At 37.1% G+C, this 23,065-nt stretch overlaps 1 protein-coding gene across 4 annotated transcripts in view; it reads left to right on the top strand.

The window, feature by feature from the left end:
• The first annotated feature begins 1,967 nt into the window (after positions 1 to 1,967).
• The window catches only part of LSAMP (limbic system associated membrane protein), a 633,432-nt gene continuing 612,334 nt past the window's right edge, over positions 1,968 to 23,065 (top strand). For all 4 annotated transcript variants that reach the window (XM_003734914.5, XM_002758786.6, XM_008982408.5 and 1 more), the window contains exon 1: positions 1,968 to 2,564. In XM_003734914.5, the coding sequence (XP_003734962.1) occupies positions 2,410 to 2,564 (155 nt within the window). In that variant the 5' untranslated portion in view covers positions 1,968 to 2,409. The remainder of the gene's footprint in view (positions 2,565 to 23,065) is intronic.

Raw genomic sequence — 23,065 nt, forward strand, 5'->3', positions numbered from 1 at the left:
ATCTTTTTTTTTTTTTTTGACACTTGAAGCTCATTTTTTTATTGATACTGGGATTCACAGGATTATGAGTTTTGTTTTAAACAGCTGAGTTATAACTTAGTCCTCGAACATTATTGGTTTATTAATTGGGCATTGCTTATAATCCCTGACATAGGACACCTTGATTTATATAAAATGAATGCACAGTACACACAAAATTAATTGAACTCCATCAATCATGAATATGTGACAATTCAGATTCCAATCCTCAGTCTTTTCTTGAAAACAAAATAGGTCTTCCTTTCTCTCCTCACATAATCTGTAAGAGTTCATCTATCTTTTAAACTGATAACACAGCAGAAAAAGTGCTTTGAATATTTGCAGGACAAGCCAGTTTCAGCACAGCGTTTCCTTAAGGCTTGTACTCTGGTGGAGTTTGATAAGGATTCCTAAACATATTTCTTTCTTTTTATTTTATTTTATTTTTGGCAAATGTCCTAGGCTAAACTTATGCTTAAATAAGAAGGATGGGTATAATATCTCTCTATATGTACATATTTATTTTTAAATTTGTGGAAAGATAAATAACAAACTGAAAATATGTATTGCCTTCAGAGAAGCAAAATGGGTTGCCCAATGACAGGAATAAGAAGAAAACCACAATTCACTCTATAGTGTCTTGTACCATCTGGTTTCTGCACCATGTGGATACTTTCTTATTTATATAAACATAATCAAAAAAGAGGGAAAAATATCCTTGGCTGATGCAAATACATTTTTTATCCTCATCGTCAGTACTGAGGGAGTTGTCCAAGAGTTTGGGGCTCTCACTTGAGTGACTCTCAATGGTCTTTACAATCCTCATCACTTTATGGTCCTCATCACTTGCTTGGCTCATGGAATAGGAGGAGTGACAAATGATGGCAACCTATGTGCCACTAGCTGGAGTGCTGTATACAGTCTTACTTAGTGTCTCTTTGCAACTGACAAGCTTGCTGATTTACAAATCTCCTTTCTTGCGTATGAACATTGTGAGAAGTAAGTGCCAGGAGTAACTTGGGTAGCAATTCAATGTGCCCTTTTAATAATAATCCCTAATACCATTACTCATGTGTAGGATTGAGTGAGGGTTTCCTGGAGAGTGAAGTTGATTTAGGGATCAGGGATCAGCTGCTGAGGCTGGCACTTGGAAAAAACAAGCCAAGCATTCACACCCCAGACCACTCAATACCAGCATTGTCTCCAATCCATCTTTAATAAGGGGGTTCCAAGAGGGGGAGGGGTCGAAGGAAGGAGAGAAAATAAACCATTTTAATCCTGTAACAGAAAGTACAGAAGAGAAAGAATGAACAAGATTTGGACGTGCAAAGCCAGTTGCCAAGAATGTTTAGTTTGAAATCAACTTTGGCTTTTAATCTTAGGCTCCGCTGTCAACTTTCTTCTCAGTTTCCTTATCCCATCTTTTAGGACATTCCCCACACTCACCCCCCACCTCAGTGCTTTCCTGTTCTCTATCCCACTCACCCCATTTGCAACTCTCCTTCCCACCTCCTTTTTCTTCTTTCCTTACCCCTTCCCTCTTCTTTCTCGGACTCTTCTGTTCTTATTTAGCTTAAGTCCCTCTCTTTCTCCCCTCTCTCCTGAACAGTACCTCTGAGCTCCATTCCTCCTTCTTAAGGGAATCAGCCAGGCCTCAGATGGAGCTGTCGTCCTGACAACCCAAAGGCGCATCAGGCTTTCATTGAGGCTGGCTGCTGCTGAAGGGGGCAGTTGTGCAAAGCGAGGGGCCACGTCCAGGGGAGGGTGGAGGGGATGACGTGGAGGGGCTGTTGAAAACCAGCAGGGTGTGGGGTGGGGGGTGGGGAGAAGGGGGGAGGCGCTGAGCAGAGAGAGCGCCAGGGACTGGAAGGAGAAACAGGAAAGGGAGGCGGGGGAGAGAGGCTCTGGGTTGCTGCTGCTTCTGCTGCTGCTGCTGCTGCTGTGTGGCTGTTTCTGTACACTCACTGGCAGGCTTGGAGCCGGCTCCCTCGCCCGCCCGCCAGCCTGGGAAAGTGGGTTACGGAGCGAAGGAGCTCAGCTCATACACTAGCAGAGGAGCGTCCAGCCACAGAGAGACCAAACAAGAACCCCTTCCTCTGGCTTTCTCTTCAGCTCTTCCAGAGGGCTTGCCATTTGTACTCTCTCTTTTGAAATTGTGTTGCTTTTACTTTTTCACCCTTCTGCCTGGGTGTTGTGAGGGCTTTGTTAAGTCTTAGAGGGAAAAGAGACTGAGCGAGGGAAAGAGAGAGGCAAAGTGGAAAGGACCACAAACTGGCAAAGCCCGCTCTGTGCTCGCTGTGGATGAAAGCCCGGTGTTGGTGAAGCCTCTCCCGCGAGCAGCGCGCGCCCCTCCAGAGCACCCCACGGACCCGAACCTCGGCAGTGGCCACCATGGTCGGGAGAGTTCAGCCAGATCGGAAACAGTTGCCTCTGGTCCTACTGAGATTGCTCTGCCTTCTTCCCACAGGACTGCCTGTTCGCAGCGTGGATTTTAACCGAGGCACGGACAACATCACCGTGAGGCAGGGGGACACAGCCATCCTCAGGTAGGGCTTTTGGGCAACTTTTCTGCTGCGCGCGTCTGTGTGTGTGTGTGTGTGTGTGTGTGTGTGTGTGTACCTGATCTCCTTGAACTCCAGCTCCTGATGATGCAGGCTTGTGGTGTGTGTGTGTGTGTGTGTGTGTGTCCCGGTTTTACTGACTGGTTGGCATGAGAGCTAACAAAATTCAAGGGATCCTGGTCCCTGTCAGGGAGCAGTGGTGATGGTTAAATGTGGTTCGGTTCTTAGGACCTTGTTTGTCTTATCAAGGAAGCTTGATTTCACCCATGGCATTGGAGACTTCTGGGCAGTATTCTTGCTATTGTAATTGCTGTTGCTTTGCACTGGAGAGTTTTGTTGGGATTCCTTAATTCTGAAAGAAAGGTTGATGGATTATGGCTCTCAGAGAGTAGTACAGGGTGCTGCATTCTCCTGTTTCTCCCGTGTCTGTGTTTGTGTGTGCTTTCAGGCGAACACACACACACACATATCAAGGCTGTGTGTGAGGGTTTCTGATAGAAGACTTTCTGTAAAGATCTTCTAATTGATATGGAGGGCAATAAATCAATCTTAGAACTTTGGTTGGTTACTGAGCCTTTCTGGTATGTGAATATAAATCAACACAAGATACAAAGAGTAGAAAGCAAAGGAACTTGCCAAATTGCTGATATTTAAGAATTGGAGTAAACACAGAGGTTGGGAAAGAATTAGCCTGGTATCAAATGGGTATTTCAAACTGATTATGGACTTCAAAGTCTTTTTTTTCTGTGCAACTCTGTCAAACTCTAAAATAATTTGAGATTGAAATTTGGAAAGGAAGAGTCCCAAGTCCTTGGGAGTTTGACCCCTATCAGGTACTGTGAGCTAGAGATACTCAAATGAGACCTAGTCATATTTTTATTTCCAAAACACTCCAAGGTTATTTTTGTATTTCTCTTCACTCTTCTCCCTCTCGACCAACTGTACCTACCCCTTGTTCTTTTTCCTAGCTTTCCTTGAATTTCTGGCAGATTCTAACAGAAAGAAAGAATCACTCTCCTTGGAGACCTTTTAAAATCTCATTTCTTCCAAATAAAATGACCCAGTGTCAGTCTGTCTATCTAGCTAATATTGCTTGTTGTGGCAATAAAACCACAGTACATGCTAGAAAGTAAACCACTAATCTGTGTGCAAGGAGCTGATAGTGCATAAACCCAGGGGCATCAGGGAGCAGTTCTCTAGCAGAGCTGCCAGCAGCAGCAAAGTTTTCTTTCCTTTTCTCAGAAATAAATTTGGTTGGCTGTCACAGTGTCCTGCTTTGGGAGCTCTAGCCTTGTTAGAGAGGGAAGTGTGTGTTGTGTGCCGTGCATTGCATATGTGTGTGTATTGTGTGGGTATGTGTTTCTCGAGATTGTAAAAAGTAAGAAAATGCTAATGTGTAAGCACTCCTTTCTTCATTTCCTGAGCATTGGGTGATTATGAATCCCAAAGATCTTACTATCCAAAGCAGATTTTCCCTTCTAGCTCTTCAGCCTTACAAACCTGCAAGTGTGATTTATCCCCATGGAGTAATAAGATTTATAGAGTAATTTATCTGTTTGCAAAGGGATTTGGACATGGTGCAGAAAATGTTTTTGCAAACACACAAGCATGCCATTTCAACTGCTAACATTCATACTCCCTAACATCATTAACCCTTTAATGATAAAGCACTCTACATGAGTTCATGCTATCCCTAGAAATTTTGTTCACTGGTTATATGATTGAATATGAGAAAAGTGAATAACTTTAATGTATAAGTTTGTTTTTTATCTAAGTGTGCTTGAGCTTTATAAGGTCTTTCTAAGTCAGCATCTCCTGTACCTGAAACTATAGTTACCTAAGAGTTAGGCAAGTATAGGAATGTTAATTCAGAAGAATAAAAATATGCTTATACTTTCATACAGAGGCAGTCTCACTGCATACATATCTATGGATGAGATACATATGTGCTTTTGTTTGTCTATGGTTCAATAGGAACAGAGTTTTAAGCATTACACTTTAGCAGACATTACAGTATGGAAATAGGGACTATGAGAGAAAAGATAAACACAGAACCACTTATTCTCTGGTAAAGAAAAGATAGACAAACAGAGCATGCAAATAAGTTACCTATGAAACACCGTTTCTTTCTCAGACCTCACCTTACATGCCCTCTTTTTTATTTCCTTGCCTTGGACAAGGGTTTATTTGGGGCTTGGTGGAGCTTCATCAGAATTAACAATGGAGAGAATTCCCTTTGTTTTCTTAGCTGACCTTCTTCTCAATCTCTTTAAATCCAGTAAGCTTTGTGGGTCAGTTTCCCGGTGAAGAATGGTGCTCTTGCTTTCCGTTTATAAGGCCAGACTGGAAAAGGCATGTTTTCACTTTATTTGTGACATTTTACTGGGTGCATGAGCTTCCAGAGGAGGAAAGGAAGGAGAACTTGATTCATTGGAAGCCACAGTAGATGTCTGGCACTGAGAAAGTGAAATGGCTAGGAGAAAAAAAAATTCTCTTAGTGAGTCTGTGGCCCCGAATAATCTGAGATGGCAACAGGAGACAAGGGAGGTTTGTAATTCTGGTTATCCAGTGACAGAAGTTTGGCTGACTGTCCCCAAAACATGTACCTTCACTGCCTTAAGTTTCCTACAAAACAAGTGGTTTTTTTGAGGATCGATGCTCATTTTTTGTAATTATGATCTTTAGTGTAATTATGCATCAGATAAGAGAGTACACATTAGTCTTGAGGTCTTGCTCTGCAGTTTCTATCATTTTGAAAAAAATAAAAACTATATAATTATGGTGAAAAACTGGAGGGAAAGATAGATAGCCTCATGTATACATACCTAACTCAATTGTTTTCTAGAGAAGATTACAGACCTGTATAAGAAATTGTATAAAGAACTAAAGAAAACCACAATACCAACTTCTATCCCAGGGACAAAGAATCAAAGTGTGATTCACAGAGTAGTGGCGGCAGCAGCAGCAGCCTTGGAGTTCCTCCCTAAATAGAATAACCAGAATCTGCATTTATATCTGTGTGCACAGTGAAGAGTGAGACACACTTATTCACAGGACCTCAGTCATGAAGCACCCTGAGGTGCTTTTCTACACAGAGTCTACCTGTCTCATTACCAGCTCCCACAGGAGTAAGAGTTCAATTCGGGACCAGTTTCTAACACTGTTTCTTCCACTCTCTACCCTCATACCCATAGAGGTTCACCTTCTGCTTAATAATGGCAGGTTGAGACTATGTATTAATAGTTCTTTTATAAGTCAAGGAATAGTGGAAAAAGCATTTCAAGCCAATCTTTAAAGTTTAATTTTTAATAGTTCTACAGACCATATTTTTAATATGAGCAGCAGATATGTAAACAGATAATTATAAAATATTTGACCACAAAAAACTATGCTAGTTTCAAAATACATTATATTATCACATATCTGTTCATAAGGCAACTTTGTAAAATGTACATATAAATGCGTATCTGGATATAAAAGAAGTGGGCATGTGTTAAAATACAGGGACTTCACACTTATGATTTTAAATATTATAAATTCAAGGTAATGAAATTTTATTTACCTCACAATTCTGACCCTATTTGATGTTTACAGGATATTATATACTTTCAATGATAGTAACATTGTTTCCATTTAAATGTCGGTGTACCTAATAAGTATTAGAGATTCCCAAGGAAACTGAATATCTAAATGAAGAATAGTTACTGTTTAGTTTTTTTCAGATTTGGGATCCTTAATTTCCTGTTTGTTTCTACACCAAGAGGGGAAAAGAAGAAACAAAAGATGTGATTATTTGATAGTAAAATATAAAGATCTTATTCAAATTTCTATTTATTTTCTGTAAGTCACCTGGAATGCCAATATTCACGAAAAAAGTGTCAACACTCCAATTCTTGTCACAGTATGTGATTTTCTATGACTTACAATTCACTATTTGAAACAAACTGTGGGCATGGGCCTACTGGGTAAGTTTGTGACCATCATGAAGTTTTCTTTTTCTGTAGTTAAATCACTAGATGTAATCAAAATTTGTCAGTTAGCCCTGATACTTTAAGGATCATGCATTGCCAATAAATCCTTTATCAAATATACTTGGTAAATAATGGTGTATATCATGCTATACATCATCTAAAAAATAGCATATTATACACATTTTGTTAAAGAATGTTTATGTACCTGTAAACTATATCCTTTGTTTCCCTTTATGAACTGAGAAACACAGTGGACAATTCTCATAAGATGCAAATTGTGACCATGTGTTTCTGTAAGTATGGAACACATAAGTGTGTCTATATACACAGACAGTACACAGGAGACTTTTATTTTATGTGGTTTAACCTAGAATGATGTATTTGTAGAATTATGGAAAAAACCAAAAGTGACTGACTCATCCGTTAAGTCACTTGGTAAGGGTTAAATGCTTGTGTTTCTCAAAGCTGATTCCACATAACAGCAAACTCAGGCCAAAAAGGATTAGTGCATTTTACTGTGGTCTTTGAGAGTGCCAAATACAAATGACTGTGACTTACCTGATAGGAGGTTGCCTAAATATCCTTGTCTCTCTCCCTGTCATCATCTGAGACTCAGAGATACCCCTCCTCCAGAGCATAACTTACAGCTTATAGCCATTGGCCCTGTTTTTCTCTTAGTGTCCTGCCTGTTAGTTTGTATGACTCAGAAGATCTGAGCTCTGAATTTGGATCTATACTTGCATGCTCTAACTTTAAGCAAGTCTCTTTAATATTTTAAGCTTCAGTTTCATTTACAAAATGCTGCAACTATCTATTTTAGTTACCCTACAGGGTTGTTTTAAGAAGCTCACCAAGAGGTAAGGTAGGATGTTTGTTGACTTGTGAAGTGCTATACAAATGTAAAGTATCAACGGCTTTTTAATCGCATACGGCCACTTATTCAGACTTCAGGGAATTCTTTTCTTCTTCTTCTTTCTATGCCAGTGTTTCTCAAATTTCCGTGTGTATATAAAGTATGTGGAGGGCTTGCTACAGCAGATTGCTTGGCCTCCACTGCTAGAGTTTTTGAGTCAGTAGTTCCCTGGTAAATCTGAGAATTTGCGTTTCTCACAAGTTCTCAGGTGATACTGATACTACAGGTTACTACAAGTGTGATCCACAGATTGGGCATCTTGAGTATCACATAGTTACATGTTAAAAAAGAACAAAATCTCAGGACCTATGCTGGAGGGAATAAATCAGAGTCCACATTTTAACAAGACTTCCAAGTGATTCGCAAACATATTGACGTTGGAGAGGCACTGCATTAGGCAGTTCACAGCCATGGGTGTACAGTACCATCAACTGGGGAGCCTTTAAAAAATACTGATGCCACATGTCCTCTGGTTTCAGAAATTCTCATGTAGTTTGTTTGGGGAAGGGACTGGGCACAGGTTTTTTTCTTTTCTGTTTAATGATTCTGCTATGCACATAAAGGTGAAAAGCAGTGCCTGACTGGGTAAGGAATCTCTTTTACAAATCATTTTCAGGGCAGCACCAAATAGATATCAGTTAAAAAAAAAAATTGGAATCATGTTATATGGTTTGAGAAATATGTCAATAGCCAAAGATGAACAAATTCCCACAGGAGAGAGGAAATAGATCACCATAAATCCATTTGTTTATTGTGCAATTTCATCATTCTGATGCCATGGAAAATGGGGCGACTTTATTTAATATGGATCATATTTACATGAAGTCTATGGAAATAACATAAATCTTATTATTCTGTGCTGTCTTTCATTTAGATTAGACAATATACAGAACTGTTGTAAGTTGTGTTTGTTGTTGTTGCTTCTAATGCTATCACTAAGGGAGAAAAGAGACAATATTTAGACAAGGGAAATGGCTTCTGTGCTATCATATCGAAGCATGCTAAATTGTATGCACTTACATGCATGAATATGTGATTTGCAAAATAATGGTATTTGTATAACTCATCTCAATTTTATATAGTGATTTCTCTTTAGTTGAAACTTATAATCAAGTCTTTGTGTCATAAAAACCCTTCATGAAGGATATAATAAATTAAAAATGTTCAACAAGTAGTCAGAAGACCAACCTCTAAATCTCATGAAATAGTCTAATCTATTAAATAAATATAACTGGCAGCTGCTTTTGCCTACTACGCAGCTATTTTTAGGTCAAATGAGATTGTATGTATCAAAGTGTTTTATAAACTATATAATGGTATAACTATAAGCTTTTAAAAGGACTTGTCATTGTATTTACAGTAGGATACAACTTTTAGAACATTTTAAAATGTAATAAAACAAGCCTTTTCTTATTTCTATGCTACACCCTGGCCATTTGCACTATGATGTTTTTATTATTTCATTTCAAGTCCTTTAAAGTCAAAATATCTTAAGATATAATTGAGTTTCTTATCAGGAGTGCAGGGCAAGTTGACTTGTGTGTGTGTGTGTGTGTGTGTGTGTGTGTGTGTGGTGTGCGTGTGTGTGGTTACCTGTAGTTAAAACTTAATCTCCAGTTAATGTATGATTAACCTTCACAAAATAAAACTCTTTACTTCAGATTTTGTTAATTACTGTAGGAAAACCTCATAGAAATTTAGAGTAGGAAAGGCCTTGGAGATTAGGCGTCTGCCATTTCATTTTAAAGTGATATAACTGAGAAGACAAAAATTTAGTTGGTTGTCCAAAAACTTGAGTGATAAATTGAGAATTAGAACTCATGTATTTTAATTTTCATTTCACAGTACCACTGAGATTACCTTTGAGTTTTTATTTTATCTAATGAAATGCCATTTTTATTATACCTCAGTATGCTTAAAAATGCCTTTCTCTCCTCTTCCTCCTCTCCTCTCCCCTTCCCTTCTCTGCCCTCCTCCTCCCTCCAATTCTCCCTTCTTCCCTCCTGTCCTCCCTTCTCCTCTCTCCTTCCTCCCCCTTTTATTCCTCTCTTTCCTCCCTGCACGTCAAATCTGCATTTACCTGTAGAGGATCATCCAGTTAGTGCTGGTCAAGGAGGATTTGTTCTAGGAAATTTCCCATCTTTCACATGTCTACTATCTGTCTGTACCACATGGGTTTTCCTTCCTCCACTTGCAGCTTCTAGCTTATTGTTTTTTTAATTATTATTTTTTCATAAGTTATTGGGATACAGGTGGTATTTGGTTATATGAATAAGTTCTTTAGTGGTAATTTGTGAGATCCTAGTGCACTTATCACCCAAACAGTATACACTGTACCGAATTTGTTGTCTTATATTGCTTGCCCCCTTCCAATCTTCCCCTCAAGTCCCCAAAGTCTATTTTATTATTCTTATACCTTTGCATCCTCATAGCTTAGCTCCCACATATCAGTAAGGACATAGAATATTTGGTTTTACATTTCTGCCAGGTCATTGCAAATGCTGTTAATTCATTCCTTTTTATGGCTGAATAGTATTACATAGTGTATGTGTGATATACATTACATATATATATATATATATATATATATATATATATATATATATATGTAACTTTTTTATCCACTTGTTGATTGATGGGCCGTTGTGGTGGTTCCACGGTCTTACAGTTGCAAATTGTGCTGCTGTAAACGTGTGTGCAAGTAACTTTTTTGAATAATGACTTCTTTTCCTCTGGGTAGATACCCAGTAGTGGGATTGCTGGATCAAATGGTAGTTCTACTTTCAGTTCTTTAAGGAATCACCACACTGTTTTCCATAGTGGCTGTGCTAGTTTACATTTGTACCAGCAGTATAGAAGCGTTCTCTGTTGACAGCATCTATGCCAACATCTACTGTGTGTTGATTCTGACTATGGCCATTCTTGTAGCAGTAAGGTGGCATCACATTGTAGTTTTGATTTTCATTAGTGATGTTGAGCATTCTTTCCTATGTTTGTTGGCCACTTGTATGCCTGCCTATTCATGTCCTTAGCCCATTTCTTAATGGAATTGTTTGTTTTTTTCTTACTGATTTCTTTGAGGTCTGTAGATTCTGGATATTAGTCCCATGTCAGATGTAAAGACTGTGAAGATGTGCTCCCAGTCTGTGGTTGTCTGTTTACTCTGCTGACTGTTCCTTTTGCCATGCAAAGCCCTTTAGTTTAATTAGGTCCCAGATATTTATCTTTGTTTTTATTGCATTTGCTTTTGCGTTTTTGGTCTTAAAATCCTTGCCTAAGCCAATGTCTAGAAAGGTGTTTTCAATGTTATCTTCTAGAATTTTTATAGTTTCAGGTCTTAGGTTTAAGTCCTTAATCCATCTTAAGTTGATTTTTGTATAAGATGAGAGATGAAGATCCAGTTTCATTCTGCTACATGTGGCTAGCCAGTTATCCCAGCACCATTTGTTGAAAAGAGTGTCCTTTCCCCACTTTATGTTTTTGTTTGATTTGTCAAAGATCATTCCAAAGCTGTTGTGCCTGGTAGAACCTCTTCAAAGATCCCTTCATCTTCACAACACAGGATCATTTTAAGAAAATTAATTACCTCTTGTTTCTGGTACTTCTCCCTGTTACTCAGTTTTCTTATCTGAATGTACCCCTTTCTTCCACTTACTCCAGCTGAGTTTCTAAATCTGCTGCCTTCTTATTGTTATTTATGAACTTCTGCCTGGTTAAATTTCCAACCACCTGTCCCTGTTAGAGGGACCCTGATTACAATGACTGTAGACATTCTTTAAACAGCCTAAATAGGAGCTCTACTCATTGTAGTCCTTATAGATGTATTATTTAAAATCCTTTGAAGCAGGCAGAACTTTTTTTTGCCCAATATATACAAAAGTTACTTTGGGCTAACAATGGGGCTGATGGTGGCCAATTGGGAGGAACTGGGTATAGATGCAGCTCTGGCTCCTGAGTGGTGACGGCATTGTGCAAAAAGCCCTCTTGCAGGTGCCTAGTGGTTTCTGGTGTGGCATGCAGAACAAGATTTCCTGAGGCTTTCTGAGTAAGCAAGACATGGAGCCAGAGACATCCAACAAGGTTTTCTCAAGAGAAGGGCAAAGCACAGTAAGCAGAAATAACAGGCCAGCATCCCTTAGTTAGCCCCACAGGGAAGCAGGCAGGGGTGACATGGAGGTTGTCATCTGGTAGTAAAGACTCAATTGCAAGCCCCAGGAGTTCTGAGAACAAACAGAGAACTTGGGTAAGAGCTGACTTGAACGGAATCTTCAGGAATTAGGGGCTTAGACCTGAGCACATTACCAAAATGGGTAACTTGGTTAAGGAGTAAAAGAGAGGGATCCAGTTCCTAGAGCTGAAGCTCTGTGTCAAAGCTATAGTAAGCCAGGGATGACTTGAAGGTTAATCTCAGAGTGCAGAGCTCCACCTTTTAAAACTCTTAGTGTATAACCTCAGATCATAAAACCTGGTCTAGCTCTGTGGGGAAAAAATGGAGACAAACATCTGACATTACGTAAGAACTGAACTAGTGTTTCTTGCTGCCTTAGTTAAGTTTACCAGATTACATCTTCAGTCTACTTAGAACTTCCAGACTTCATGGAGTTGGCAGAATGGACCTGAGATGGCCTATGCAAGGCCTGTTGTTTTCCAGTATTATTCTAAAAATGCCACTTGATCCTTCAAAGAATATCCACAGCATGAATTCAAAGTCCTAGCCAGGCACAGTGGCTCACACTTGTAATCCCAGAACTTTGGGAGGCTGAGGCGGGCGGATCACAAGGCCAAGACATCGAGACCATCCTGGACAACATGGTGAAACCCCATCTCTACTAAAAATACAAAAATTAGCTGGGCATGGTGGCACATACCTGTGGTCCTAGCTACTCGGGAGGCCAAGGCAGGAGAATCGCTTGAACCCAGGAGGCAAAGGTTGCAGTGAGCGGAGATCATGCCACTGCACTCCAGCCTGGCGACAGAGCCAGAGTCCATCTCAAACAAACAAACAAAAAAGTCAAAGCCCCTATGCTTGAAAAACTCTCTGTGACCTGTTATCTCATTGCCTTCTTTAATTCAGAAGCACTTACAGTCTCTGTTCATGAGCATGTGAGCATGTGCACATCCGTTCTGGTGCTCACCTTTGTTCTTGACACTCTCTCTGTTTGGAACCTCCTTCTCCCTCTCCCCCTCTCTCCATCAAACATTTTTACTAGGTTACCTCTTTGCTTCTCTTTCAAGGCTTCAGGCTCAGTTCTGGTGCTGTCTCATTCGGGACATCTTCCCTAATTCTCCCAAACTGAGCTAAGTATCTTGTTTATTATCACTGATAGCCTCTCCGAATACCTTAAACTTTGTATTTACTACATGTCTTTAAAACGTCTTGTTTACTTGTGTCTTGCCTCAAATATAGGCATCTCATTTACTTTACCTTTTCATCCCAGAGTTTAGCTCAGTACCCATGGATGCTCAAATAAATATTTGCCTACTGAATTGAACAGAGAAAGATGGTTGTACTATAAATCAAGCTGACTGAAGTTGATTTATAAATGAGGAATCACATTAGAAGAAGATCAGACTGAAGGAAGACATTTTGGTGAAGTCGGCTATCACTGGAGTAATTGTGGATGTAGGGTTTAAGAGGGTCTAGCCAGAAAATCAGAGCTAGATAATTATCTGATTATTGATAGGATACAGAGGTTTTGTTAGAAATACCTTTAGTAGTTCCTATTGCAGTTATTCCTTTTTGGAATTCTTTTTTAGAAAACAAAAAGGGCAAATGGGGGTATTTTGGGAAGGATCCCAAAGCTTCAGAGTTAGAGACAGGGACCTCGACAAAGCATGCCCTTTTCTTAGATAAAATAGTAGTTTCTGACAGAACATGGAGTCACTCAATGGCCCTAAGTGAGATATCTGTGAAGAGGTCAGTATCCTGGGTAGCTCTGAGAAGGAGTCTCCCTTCCTAGAGTACTAGGAGACTTTCTCTGAGTAGAGGTAACTGAATTTTCAGGGATTAAATTGGGGATTTGGGAGCTACTTAAATAGGATTCCGTGTAACAGGTATATTCATCTCCACTGATCCATTCTAGTTTCTTTTGAAATGAGGCAATATGCATATCACTTACATTTATTTGACTAAAAGTGGTTACTCATACTAATAGTGATCGTTACCTGGGCATTGCATCTTGAAGCTCATTACTCATTCCTGGAAAATTAAAACTTGAATGTGCAGTGGAATTTGTATTAATCCCAAATTTCCTTCTGTGTATGTTTCCCTAATGCACAAGGGTATCATTATGTGAGATCATAGGGAAACCAATAACCCTGAGGAAAAATGCAACCTAGCTTTCTATACAAGAAGGCATTACTGTTTATGCTATTATAATTGCTGATGATGCATTTCTATTGAATCTCTATAATTTGTCTAAAATTCTGTCCTTTCTGTGGCTGTACTTTAGTTATGCTACTATTTCCCACCCTATTCTACTAGAAACAAAATATTTTAAAAAAGAAAGTGATGTAGCCTGATAGTCATGAATAGCAAGTATCTACATGTGAAAACATGGACTGGGAAACATAGTTGGTTTTCTGACTTCTGATTGTTTTGTATCATTACACATACCTCACTCTAGCATATGTGTATCAGAGCTGTTCATTTTATGAGACATAAGCCACATATGGTTGCCAGTTTGTAGCTGGTGTTTGTTTTGAGATAATTAAAGATTGCTGTCACCTTATACATGTTTGTGATGTAATTGTATAAGCATATCTAAAGATCAGCAGTCTATATTGCTGAATCATTAACTTAGCTGAAGAATGGATTTTTTCTTTGTCTCTCTGACCTCTGTTCTATCTCTTTTGGCATTAATATGATGCACTGATCATCACCACAACAATAAACGACTTAAAGTCTACAAGGAATTACTTGATTGGATAAGCCTCTAGATTGGGCTTCAAAAAAATTAGTCTTTAGTTCTGCAAAAACCATTAACTGTGTAAACTTGGGAATTAGCTTCCATTGTTCCAACTCCTACTTGTCTTGTAAGCAAAGATGTTGGTCTGGTGAAATAGTTTTATGTTGAATAAAGCTGAATTCCCAAGAAGAAGAAATGCAAGAAGCTATAAGTGGAATGATGATACACACAATTTATAAAAAAACTCCTAAATTATAAATGTTATGATATAGAAAACTTAAAAAATATGTTTACATTAATACCTCAATCCTTGCATAAAAATAAAATGGAACTCAAAATCTAATTCTTCTAAAAATAAGAGTGTATATTTGTACAGGATCTGTTATGAAGTATAATTAATGTGTATCAGAATACACTTAATCTATATAATGTGACTGTATTGAATGCAAGATCTTAATTTTTTTGTATATAATTATAACTACATATAAAAAGTAAAAGCATAAATGTGCTTTTTATATGTACATAAAATTTACATACAGAAAATATGGACATAAATAGTACTTTGAACTTGGATCACGTCACACTTTAATAGGAACCTAATTAATTTGATACATCAATTATGCAGAAAACCAAATTTTTTAGAATATCAAGCATGTAAACAGATACAATATATAAGAAGCATCACACAATGGCTATCTTAATTTGTTTTGATTAATGTGTTTTGTTTTTAATTAATCATGCAAGATGCTAAGATTATAAGGGAAGTTAATGTTTTTTGTTTCGATTAGATCTTGACTACCATATAGTTCATAAAAAGGGAAAGAAAATCTAACACTTTCTTTTTCTATTAATTATTATAGTACAAAAATTAATGTGGTCTTAGCTAAAGGAGAAATAACTACTTTTTTAAACAGAATTTGTAACTCTTTGAATTTGTGATTCCAAGTCCATCCTAAATTTCTGTTTTCTTTCAAAGTCACAAAGAAATGTATTGATTTGTTAACGAGCATGCTTGATGAAGATGGTGGAATGTCCACTGGAAGAGAATAAGAATTTTAATTAAATTTCTATTTGTTTAGCAAGTGAAATTCTCAAAATTATGTTATTATACCCTTTGCAGTTTTTAAAATCCATGACATATGAAGACGTGATTAGAATAATATAAACAAGTTCAGCTGTGAGACCGATATACATTATATCCAGGGCACTAAAATAACTTGAGAGCTTAATTTGACAAACGCTATTATTAACATTAGAAAATCTGTAGAAAACGGAAACAGTTTCATAATGGTGACATAAAATATTGTTCTAATAATAACTACAAGAGGAAAAACAAATCACTCTACCCACCAAAAGCCTACATGCTAAAATGTAGTGTTAAATAGATTTTGGAAAGAAAGCAGTGATCACTAGAAGCCAACATGTGTTCCCTGGGAACAAACTATAGCATGGCAAATAGTTTTTTTTTTTTTTTTTTTTTTTTTAAATGAGCAAATGTAATTCCAGGCTGTTGGATCAAGGAAATCCCATTTACTTTGAGTGTCCGTACTTCAACAGGCTTCTAATAGACTTAGGAATAGATTATGGGTCAAAAATGAGCTAGATAACAATTATGCCAAAGAAATACTGATCGATAGAGGTAGAGGTCACACTCATTCTATCTCAGGTTAGGATTGACACTTGGATAAAACCATAGGAAGCAAACTTTTAATCATGTGTATGAGAGAAAGATAAGGGAAAACCTGAGGTGTTTGTTGATGGAATTATAAGGTAAATATGGATGAGAACTATAGGCAAGAAAATTATAGTTCTGTTAAAAAGTGTTATTTACATGTATTTGTTATGCTGAATCTCATTCAAAAAAAAGAAAAGCATGAAAAAAATGATAGTTTATAATTTAAATAGGACAAGATTTAATTAAATAACCAAATCAGGTTAAATGACATGAAAATGACTGTTCAAATGGCATAGCAGAAATAACACAGCTTCTGGGCCAGGATAACTAGCTCCACGTATCCCCTATCAATTACCAACCCTGCAAGCATTAGTAAATTGTTTCTGCCTACTAGGCTTCTAGTTCTTTATTTATAAATTAAAAATTATAATGATGATATTTATCCTCTCACCTGAGAAGGTTATTATAAGAAGGAATTAGAAGTATCTACAATTATATTTAGGCATATCTTTGGATATAGGTGTATTTATTCTGTAAATGTCAGTTTCTCTTCTGCCAAATGGAATGGCTTTCCTTTTAAGGAACTACATTTTTATCCATTTTAGTATTTAAGCAGACTTCTATTATGAAATATTATTAAAAGAAAAACAAAAATTAAAACATCTTTATGTAATAGAAGATTGAAATGGGTTATTTCTCAGGTCTCTGGTAGTACTTTTATTTTATCGTGATGTGATATTCTAAATTTCCACTTTATTTTGGATGTGTTTTTTTATGAAATTCTATTATTACTTTGCTTATGAAGAATTTCATTTAGAAATATGTTCTCTAATAATTTCAATGTGTTTAATATTCATGCCTCTATTATTTTCTTTCCACTGGAGAATTTGCAAACATGTCAAGAGAGAGGACTGTATATCATTAAGACTGAAGATCTATTTAGGCCTTTCATCTTTCTAGATAGAGAAATATCAAGACAAATCTGGACTTAGAAAGTTACTTTTAACATCAGCCAGCTTCATAGAAATGTATAAGATTAATCAGGTGATATGCCGACCTCATGTCTTAAGTCTTCTAATTCCCTCTGTTGCTCTGGCACACATGTTGATGTAATTTTGCCTGAAGGCTACATACGGTTTTAATTCCCAATATATGTCACCTCTCGAACTAAACATCTTGCTACCATCTGAATTAGGAAATTATGAAAACAGGGTTTCTTATGTTAACCATGAAATCTTTACCCTGTGTTACTTTTTTTGTCAATATGGTTCCAATTGTTTACTCCTCAAAAGAGTAAAACATGATGCCGCCTGCAAATCCATGCTTCATATTGGCTCTCTTCCTACTCCAAGGCCTGTTATTCCAAGGCCTTGAACCTGTGCAATCCTGTCTCCCTCTGAACCCTGCCAGCACTCAGTCATCTCCCTAGATATTTGATGTAATCCTTCCCTCTACTGATTCCCACAGTATCATCAGAGATGATGTCCAGTAGAATTCGGTAGCAGTGGTAATACATAGACATTTTTTGCCTGTAAGTAAATCTGTTATTTCTAAATTAAGGAATGCTTTGTTTACTTCTTTACTTTTCATATCAAGTACCCTCATCAGCAATAATGAAGAAAAATAATTTGCATTTCTGGTTTTCTGATCTTATAATAATAATAATAATAATAATAATAATAAAAACCTTTTCTCCCACAAAATATGAGTTCAACCTACAAATGGAGGTCATCCATCAATTATTTTACTAAATATATCTCCACCTCTTGCTGAACCCAATCTCTTTCACCAACACTAGTATTTTGCTTCCTTAGTATTTGTATGTGTGGTTCATTATTTTATCTCTTTTTGCAAAGTGGCTTTAATTTACCTAAAAGTACAACTGTTAAAACTTACAAACAGCAATTATCAGAGTATGAAACCAGTCTCTTTCCTGTAGAGCTGACATGTACTTAGCTAATTACCTCATCATTGCCTTAGCAGTATTTACAGTGAAAGAAGCATTTATGCACAGCTTTGACTGTGGAGCCATGCTACTGTTAAATATATAATATAACATTTTGGGTAACAGTTTTGAAATAGCTCAGAAAGCCCAAACAAACAAAATCGAGGACTTATAAAAAAAAAAAGAGTGAAAAGAGAGAGTTTAAGAACCAGCAGGTTAGAGAAGGATCAGGTATCAGGATTTCAGTAAATAACACTAACACCTCCATCCCAAAATTAGTTATGTGTGTAAAACTGACAATATTCCCAAGAATGTCACAATTTTCCAGTGGAAAATCTATGGATATTAAAATAAAAATGAGACTTGTGAAAAGATAATGACAAGAGATCCTAATAATTATCTAATAAAGTCCTAAATATGTCAGAGTTGGTTCCTTGAAAATAAAGTATCGCTGTCATTCAATTTTAGTCCCAAGAGAAAAGCCTTAGGCAGCCAGTTCGGGAGCTCTAGGATTAGTACAAAAGTTCCAAACTTCCATATATACCCTAAGCATTAAATGTAGATATTGCATATCTCAAACATAAATGAATTACTCTTTTTTTGAGTCTATGTAGCCTCTTTTATAATGAAAAATGCATTTTTTTTTGTCTGAATATGTGGTAGGTTTTTTAAAAAACTGGACATTTCCTTAGTTACAAAGAGTTAAGCAAATTGGTTTGATGACAAAAGATCTTCTTAATAAAAAAGTTTGCAGACCATTCTAGACCAGGTAATGATATGTCCAGTTAAAATATAGGTAGAAAATGGACATCAGAAGGTTGGCAGGAAGGTAGAAAGAGGGACAGTCCTAAGTAAATAAGGTAGAGCACAAATGGAAATACCTACATGGCAAAAATGGAGAACAAATACAGAAAGGCATATAGAATGAAATCGTAGATTTTCAAAGTAAGATTGATTTCATTGACTAAATTAAGTTTGAAAGACTATCAGGTATTCAGGTAGAGCCCATTGACAAGTGACTCTGAGAACCTGATTACGAAGCAGCTTTGAGTTACATGGGAACATCAACTATTTTCCTATGAGAGCATAGTTTAAACTGTGAGTTTGATGAAATTGCCGAGAGAAAGTGTAACATGGGTAGTTAGTATGCATACACCTCTGCTGGAAATTCTGTGAGGATTAAATAAATGTTCAACAGAAGTAGATTTACAGGGAAGCTTAGCTCTGGAGCTCCTTACTTGCATGGGCCATTCCAAAGCTTTATCTCTAAATGTCTCTTATGTTTAATTTATCATTTTATATTCGTTTTTTTTTTTTTAAAGAAAGACTTCACACTGTAGAAATTTCAGGCCCTGCAAAAATCTGGATCCATGCACGTTCTAGTCCCTCAAGAAACTTATACAAATAAAGAATTAAGTAATGATAAAAACAGTATTTTCCTAATTGTGGCTTTGATGACTATTCAGAAAATGCTGTGAGCTAATATGTTTGTATGGACATGTTTAATGAAAGAGCTGAGTCTTGAGGATTGCAGTGACACTTAAATGAATGAGTGAATAAATGAATGAACAAATGAATAGAGAGTGAGAAGGAATAGAAATGCAGGCATTTCAATAAAGAAGTGAGGACACAATAAACAGAGTAAATCTATCTCAGGTTATATGCTACCAGAGAAACCCCAGGAGATTTTTGTTGTCAAGTTTCTTGGCAGACATCTTTTTTTTACCTTGAGGCAGATTAGTATTATTAATAATAATTACATCCCCATACTATAGACAACTTTAGCTTATAATTCTTTACTGTTACGTATAACCTCTCTATGCTGTTGACAGCACTATGTTATTACAGAGTTAGGAAATATGGTGAGATGATGGCCCCAGGGTTCAGGACAAAGGGAGAAGATGCAGGCAGCCACAGATGCTGTACTGACTGTTCAGATTTGGTTTCCTAATTGTGCTGCAATGCTGTTAGGGTTTTATTATTAATTATTTCGCCTTTATTTTTCTTTACACTTGGTAAATTTAATGAGCTGTCTCTAAATAATGGTGCTTTTTTATTCCCACTGCTATCATTCTATTCCAAATCCTCATCAGTGCATGACTGTATTGCCGACTTCAGTCTTTTCATGTGTTGAGGCACTTAGTTGAGTACTGGGGATAACAGTGGATGAGATGAGTTTAGAGTCTAGCCTTTTAGATTTCCACTACTGTTTACATTGTTCTTTAAACGTAACTTTTTATCTGTTTCTTTTTCTTTTCTGTTTTTGTTCAGTAAACTAAAGTTGGCCTCCAGTTTTTGTCACATCAGCCTTAATTTCAGGGCACCATCAGGTCTTGAGGTATGTCTAGCTCATACTCACCCTCTCTTTTTGTCAGGAACATTGCCTGATAGACCATGTCCATCTTTCCTTTTGTGTGTATTAATGTTTTATTTTCCTTTAGGATGTATTTTTTTCTCTCTATTTACCTAAATTTTCCTCATTTTAAGACCATCCTCCTCTAAAAAAACCATTTTTTTTTATCTTCAATGTACTGTTTTCTCCTCTGCTTTATTTATTTTTTATCATAGGTAATATCAATTTTATGCTTATGTTTGCTGATAGTATTTTGCATTTTAGCTGTGCATCTTCAACCAGATGGTAAGCTCCCTAAATCAGAGAAGATGAGAGATTACAGGAATAACTTGGTCTGAGTAACATTTCAATCAATATTTGTATTGACATACTCACCCAAGTATATCACATTCTCTGCATTTTAAAAAAGAGGAGATAAAACTCCAGGAAAAATAAATGTCTTTCCTATGATCAAACAGCTAGTTGTTAGAGAGCCATATTTGCATCAGTACGATTTCCACTAAACCTTATCTTCCATGTTCTACATATTGCCTAGGCCAGAGTTGAACAGGTGGTAGGTGCTCAATAAATTCTTTTAATGGGAGGTAAAGAATGAAGTATATTTGTTGCTGTGCCTCATTCTATGGGTTACACATGGTCAAAGGGAAAGGTTGACAGTAGAGGATCTATTTTTCCCTTGTCATAAGTAAATAGGAGATGGTGAAACATGAAGGGTCAATGAAAATATCAAAGGTGAGCAATTCTTTTAAACTTACTTTCTTGCTAATTTGGGGTGATACTTGCATTTCCTGAGTTGATGACTTATCAAATTCTTTATGACTTAGACATCTAGAGGTACCATCAGGTCTAAATGCTCAGTCCCTGCACAGATGATAATTTATTTGGCTTGGCGAAATCCACTCTCTTTTTTTTCTTTCTTCAATTTCTAGTGAAGTTGGCCTCTTGGAGATGGCCTTTTTAAGAGTAATGGAGATACCTCCTTTCCTATCAATAAAGCTGTAATTTACAGTATTTAATCTAGTTGAAAGGGAAGAAAAATGGAAATCTGCATACAGAAGAAATGAAATTATAATAAAATGGCACACTCTCCAAAGTTTTCCTAATATGTAGAGTATAAACCTGGCACCCAGCCTCATTTGCTGCATACAGAGCTCCATCGATCAGAGGAAATGGGAAGCCTGGCATTTCAGGACTCTCAATGCTGCATTTCACTACTAGGTTCTGCAGAATTTATTGGGTAAATAACGTGGTATTTGATCCACACTGTGTTCTCTGTTCTGTGTAAGACTAAGTCTCTATGTAAGACCTAGAAATATTCTTTATAATTTCTGCCTCATATCTATCTGGATTCTACTTTTTATCCATGTACTGCCATATTCTGTTTTGTCCTGTGACCCTCAATTGATTATAAAACATTCAGCCTTTTATTAGTAAGAGCTTCTTCTGATTTTTTTCCCATCAATAACTGTCCCTTGGAGAAGGTAGGACTATGGAAAATTGGTTGTGTTTTGTCACTAGCTTAGAAATGCTGGAATGAAATTTTAATCTTTCCCCAATGAACTATAAACTGCTCTCTCTTGCTCAGCCTCAAAACTTGAGTGTGATTTAATGTTTATTCAGTACCAACAATGTACAGCCACTTCAAAAAAGCATTCTGTTTATCTAGCACTCTAAACTTCTAAAGACATGTCACATACATTGCCTAATTAGTCCTCACCAGACCCTAGTAAAAGAGGAAAGGAGGACATGCACATTATTCCCACTACACACACTGGAAATAAAGCTCGGACTTTTTAACAAGATAATTGAAGTCAAAGGGCCACGGGACATGAATGAAACACACTCCTGACTCATTCTGAACTAACCAATAAAGGACATTGCTTATTTTTCCTTTCTCTATTTCCTCTTTAAATTTTGTTTCCATCACTTGTTTTAGACTCTGGTTCATTCTTAACTTTCTTTTTTAACTGATACTTTCTTTTTCATCTTGCTGTGTTCTTCTTCCCTTTGTGCAGTAACATTATCAATCTATTTCCTCTTCCCTTTTCACTTACTCCTGCATTTAAACTGTTACTATGGGAGACATCACAGGAGGAAAGCACAGTGAGAACATTAAGATGTTTCTCTCTCTCTCAGTCTTTCTCTCATGTTTCTGGTGCTATGTTCAGTACTTGCTCTCTATTCCCATTGAGGTTGCGGCTTCTCTGCTGAATCACTGCTTTGTATTCAGTCAGGGACTGAATATTGGAGTATTCCCAGTGTATTTATTTTCTGTTCCTGAGCTGAATGCTGGGTGCTTCTTTGTCCTGATGCCTTCTGCAAAAGAGTTTAGGAGGTGGGGAATGGAGGGGAATAAAGAGGAGGAGGGGTAGGAATGCCAATAAAGCTTTCTCTAACCCCCAGAGGAATGTGTGCAAACGTCTTTAACATTGCTTTACTCAGTGTTCTCCTATCTGCCGCCCTTGCTCTTAATTGGATCTAGACCCTAGAGAAAAGAACTTTGTTAATGGGTTGGTTAAAGAAAAAGAGAGGTGGATGTTGGCTGTGCTCAGTTCTGGCATCCTGTCCTCTTTGGGAATAAAAGTCTCAGAAGCTTGATCTGGGAAAGGAATTCCACTCTCTTGATCATGAGGAAATACCATTTTCCTTCTGCTGCAGTTTTTCCCCCCGTCTTAAAATGAAAGATTTTATTCTGTGTCTCCTAAAGATACATGGAATTTA

This window comes from Callithrix jacchus, chromosome 15 (genome assembly GCF_049354715.1).
Source record: "Callithrix jacchus isolate 240 chromosome 15, calJac240_pri, whole genome shotgun sequence".
NCBI classification, from domain to species: domain Eukaryota; kingdom Metazoa; phylum Chordata; class Mammalia; order Primates; family Cebidae; genus Callithrix; species Callithrix jacchus.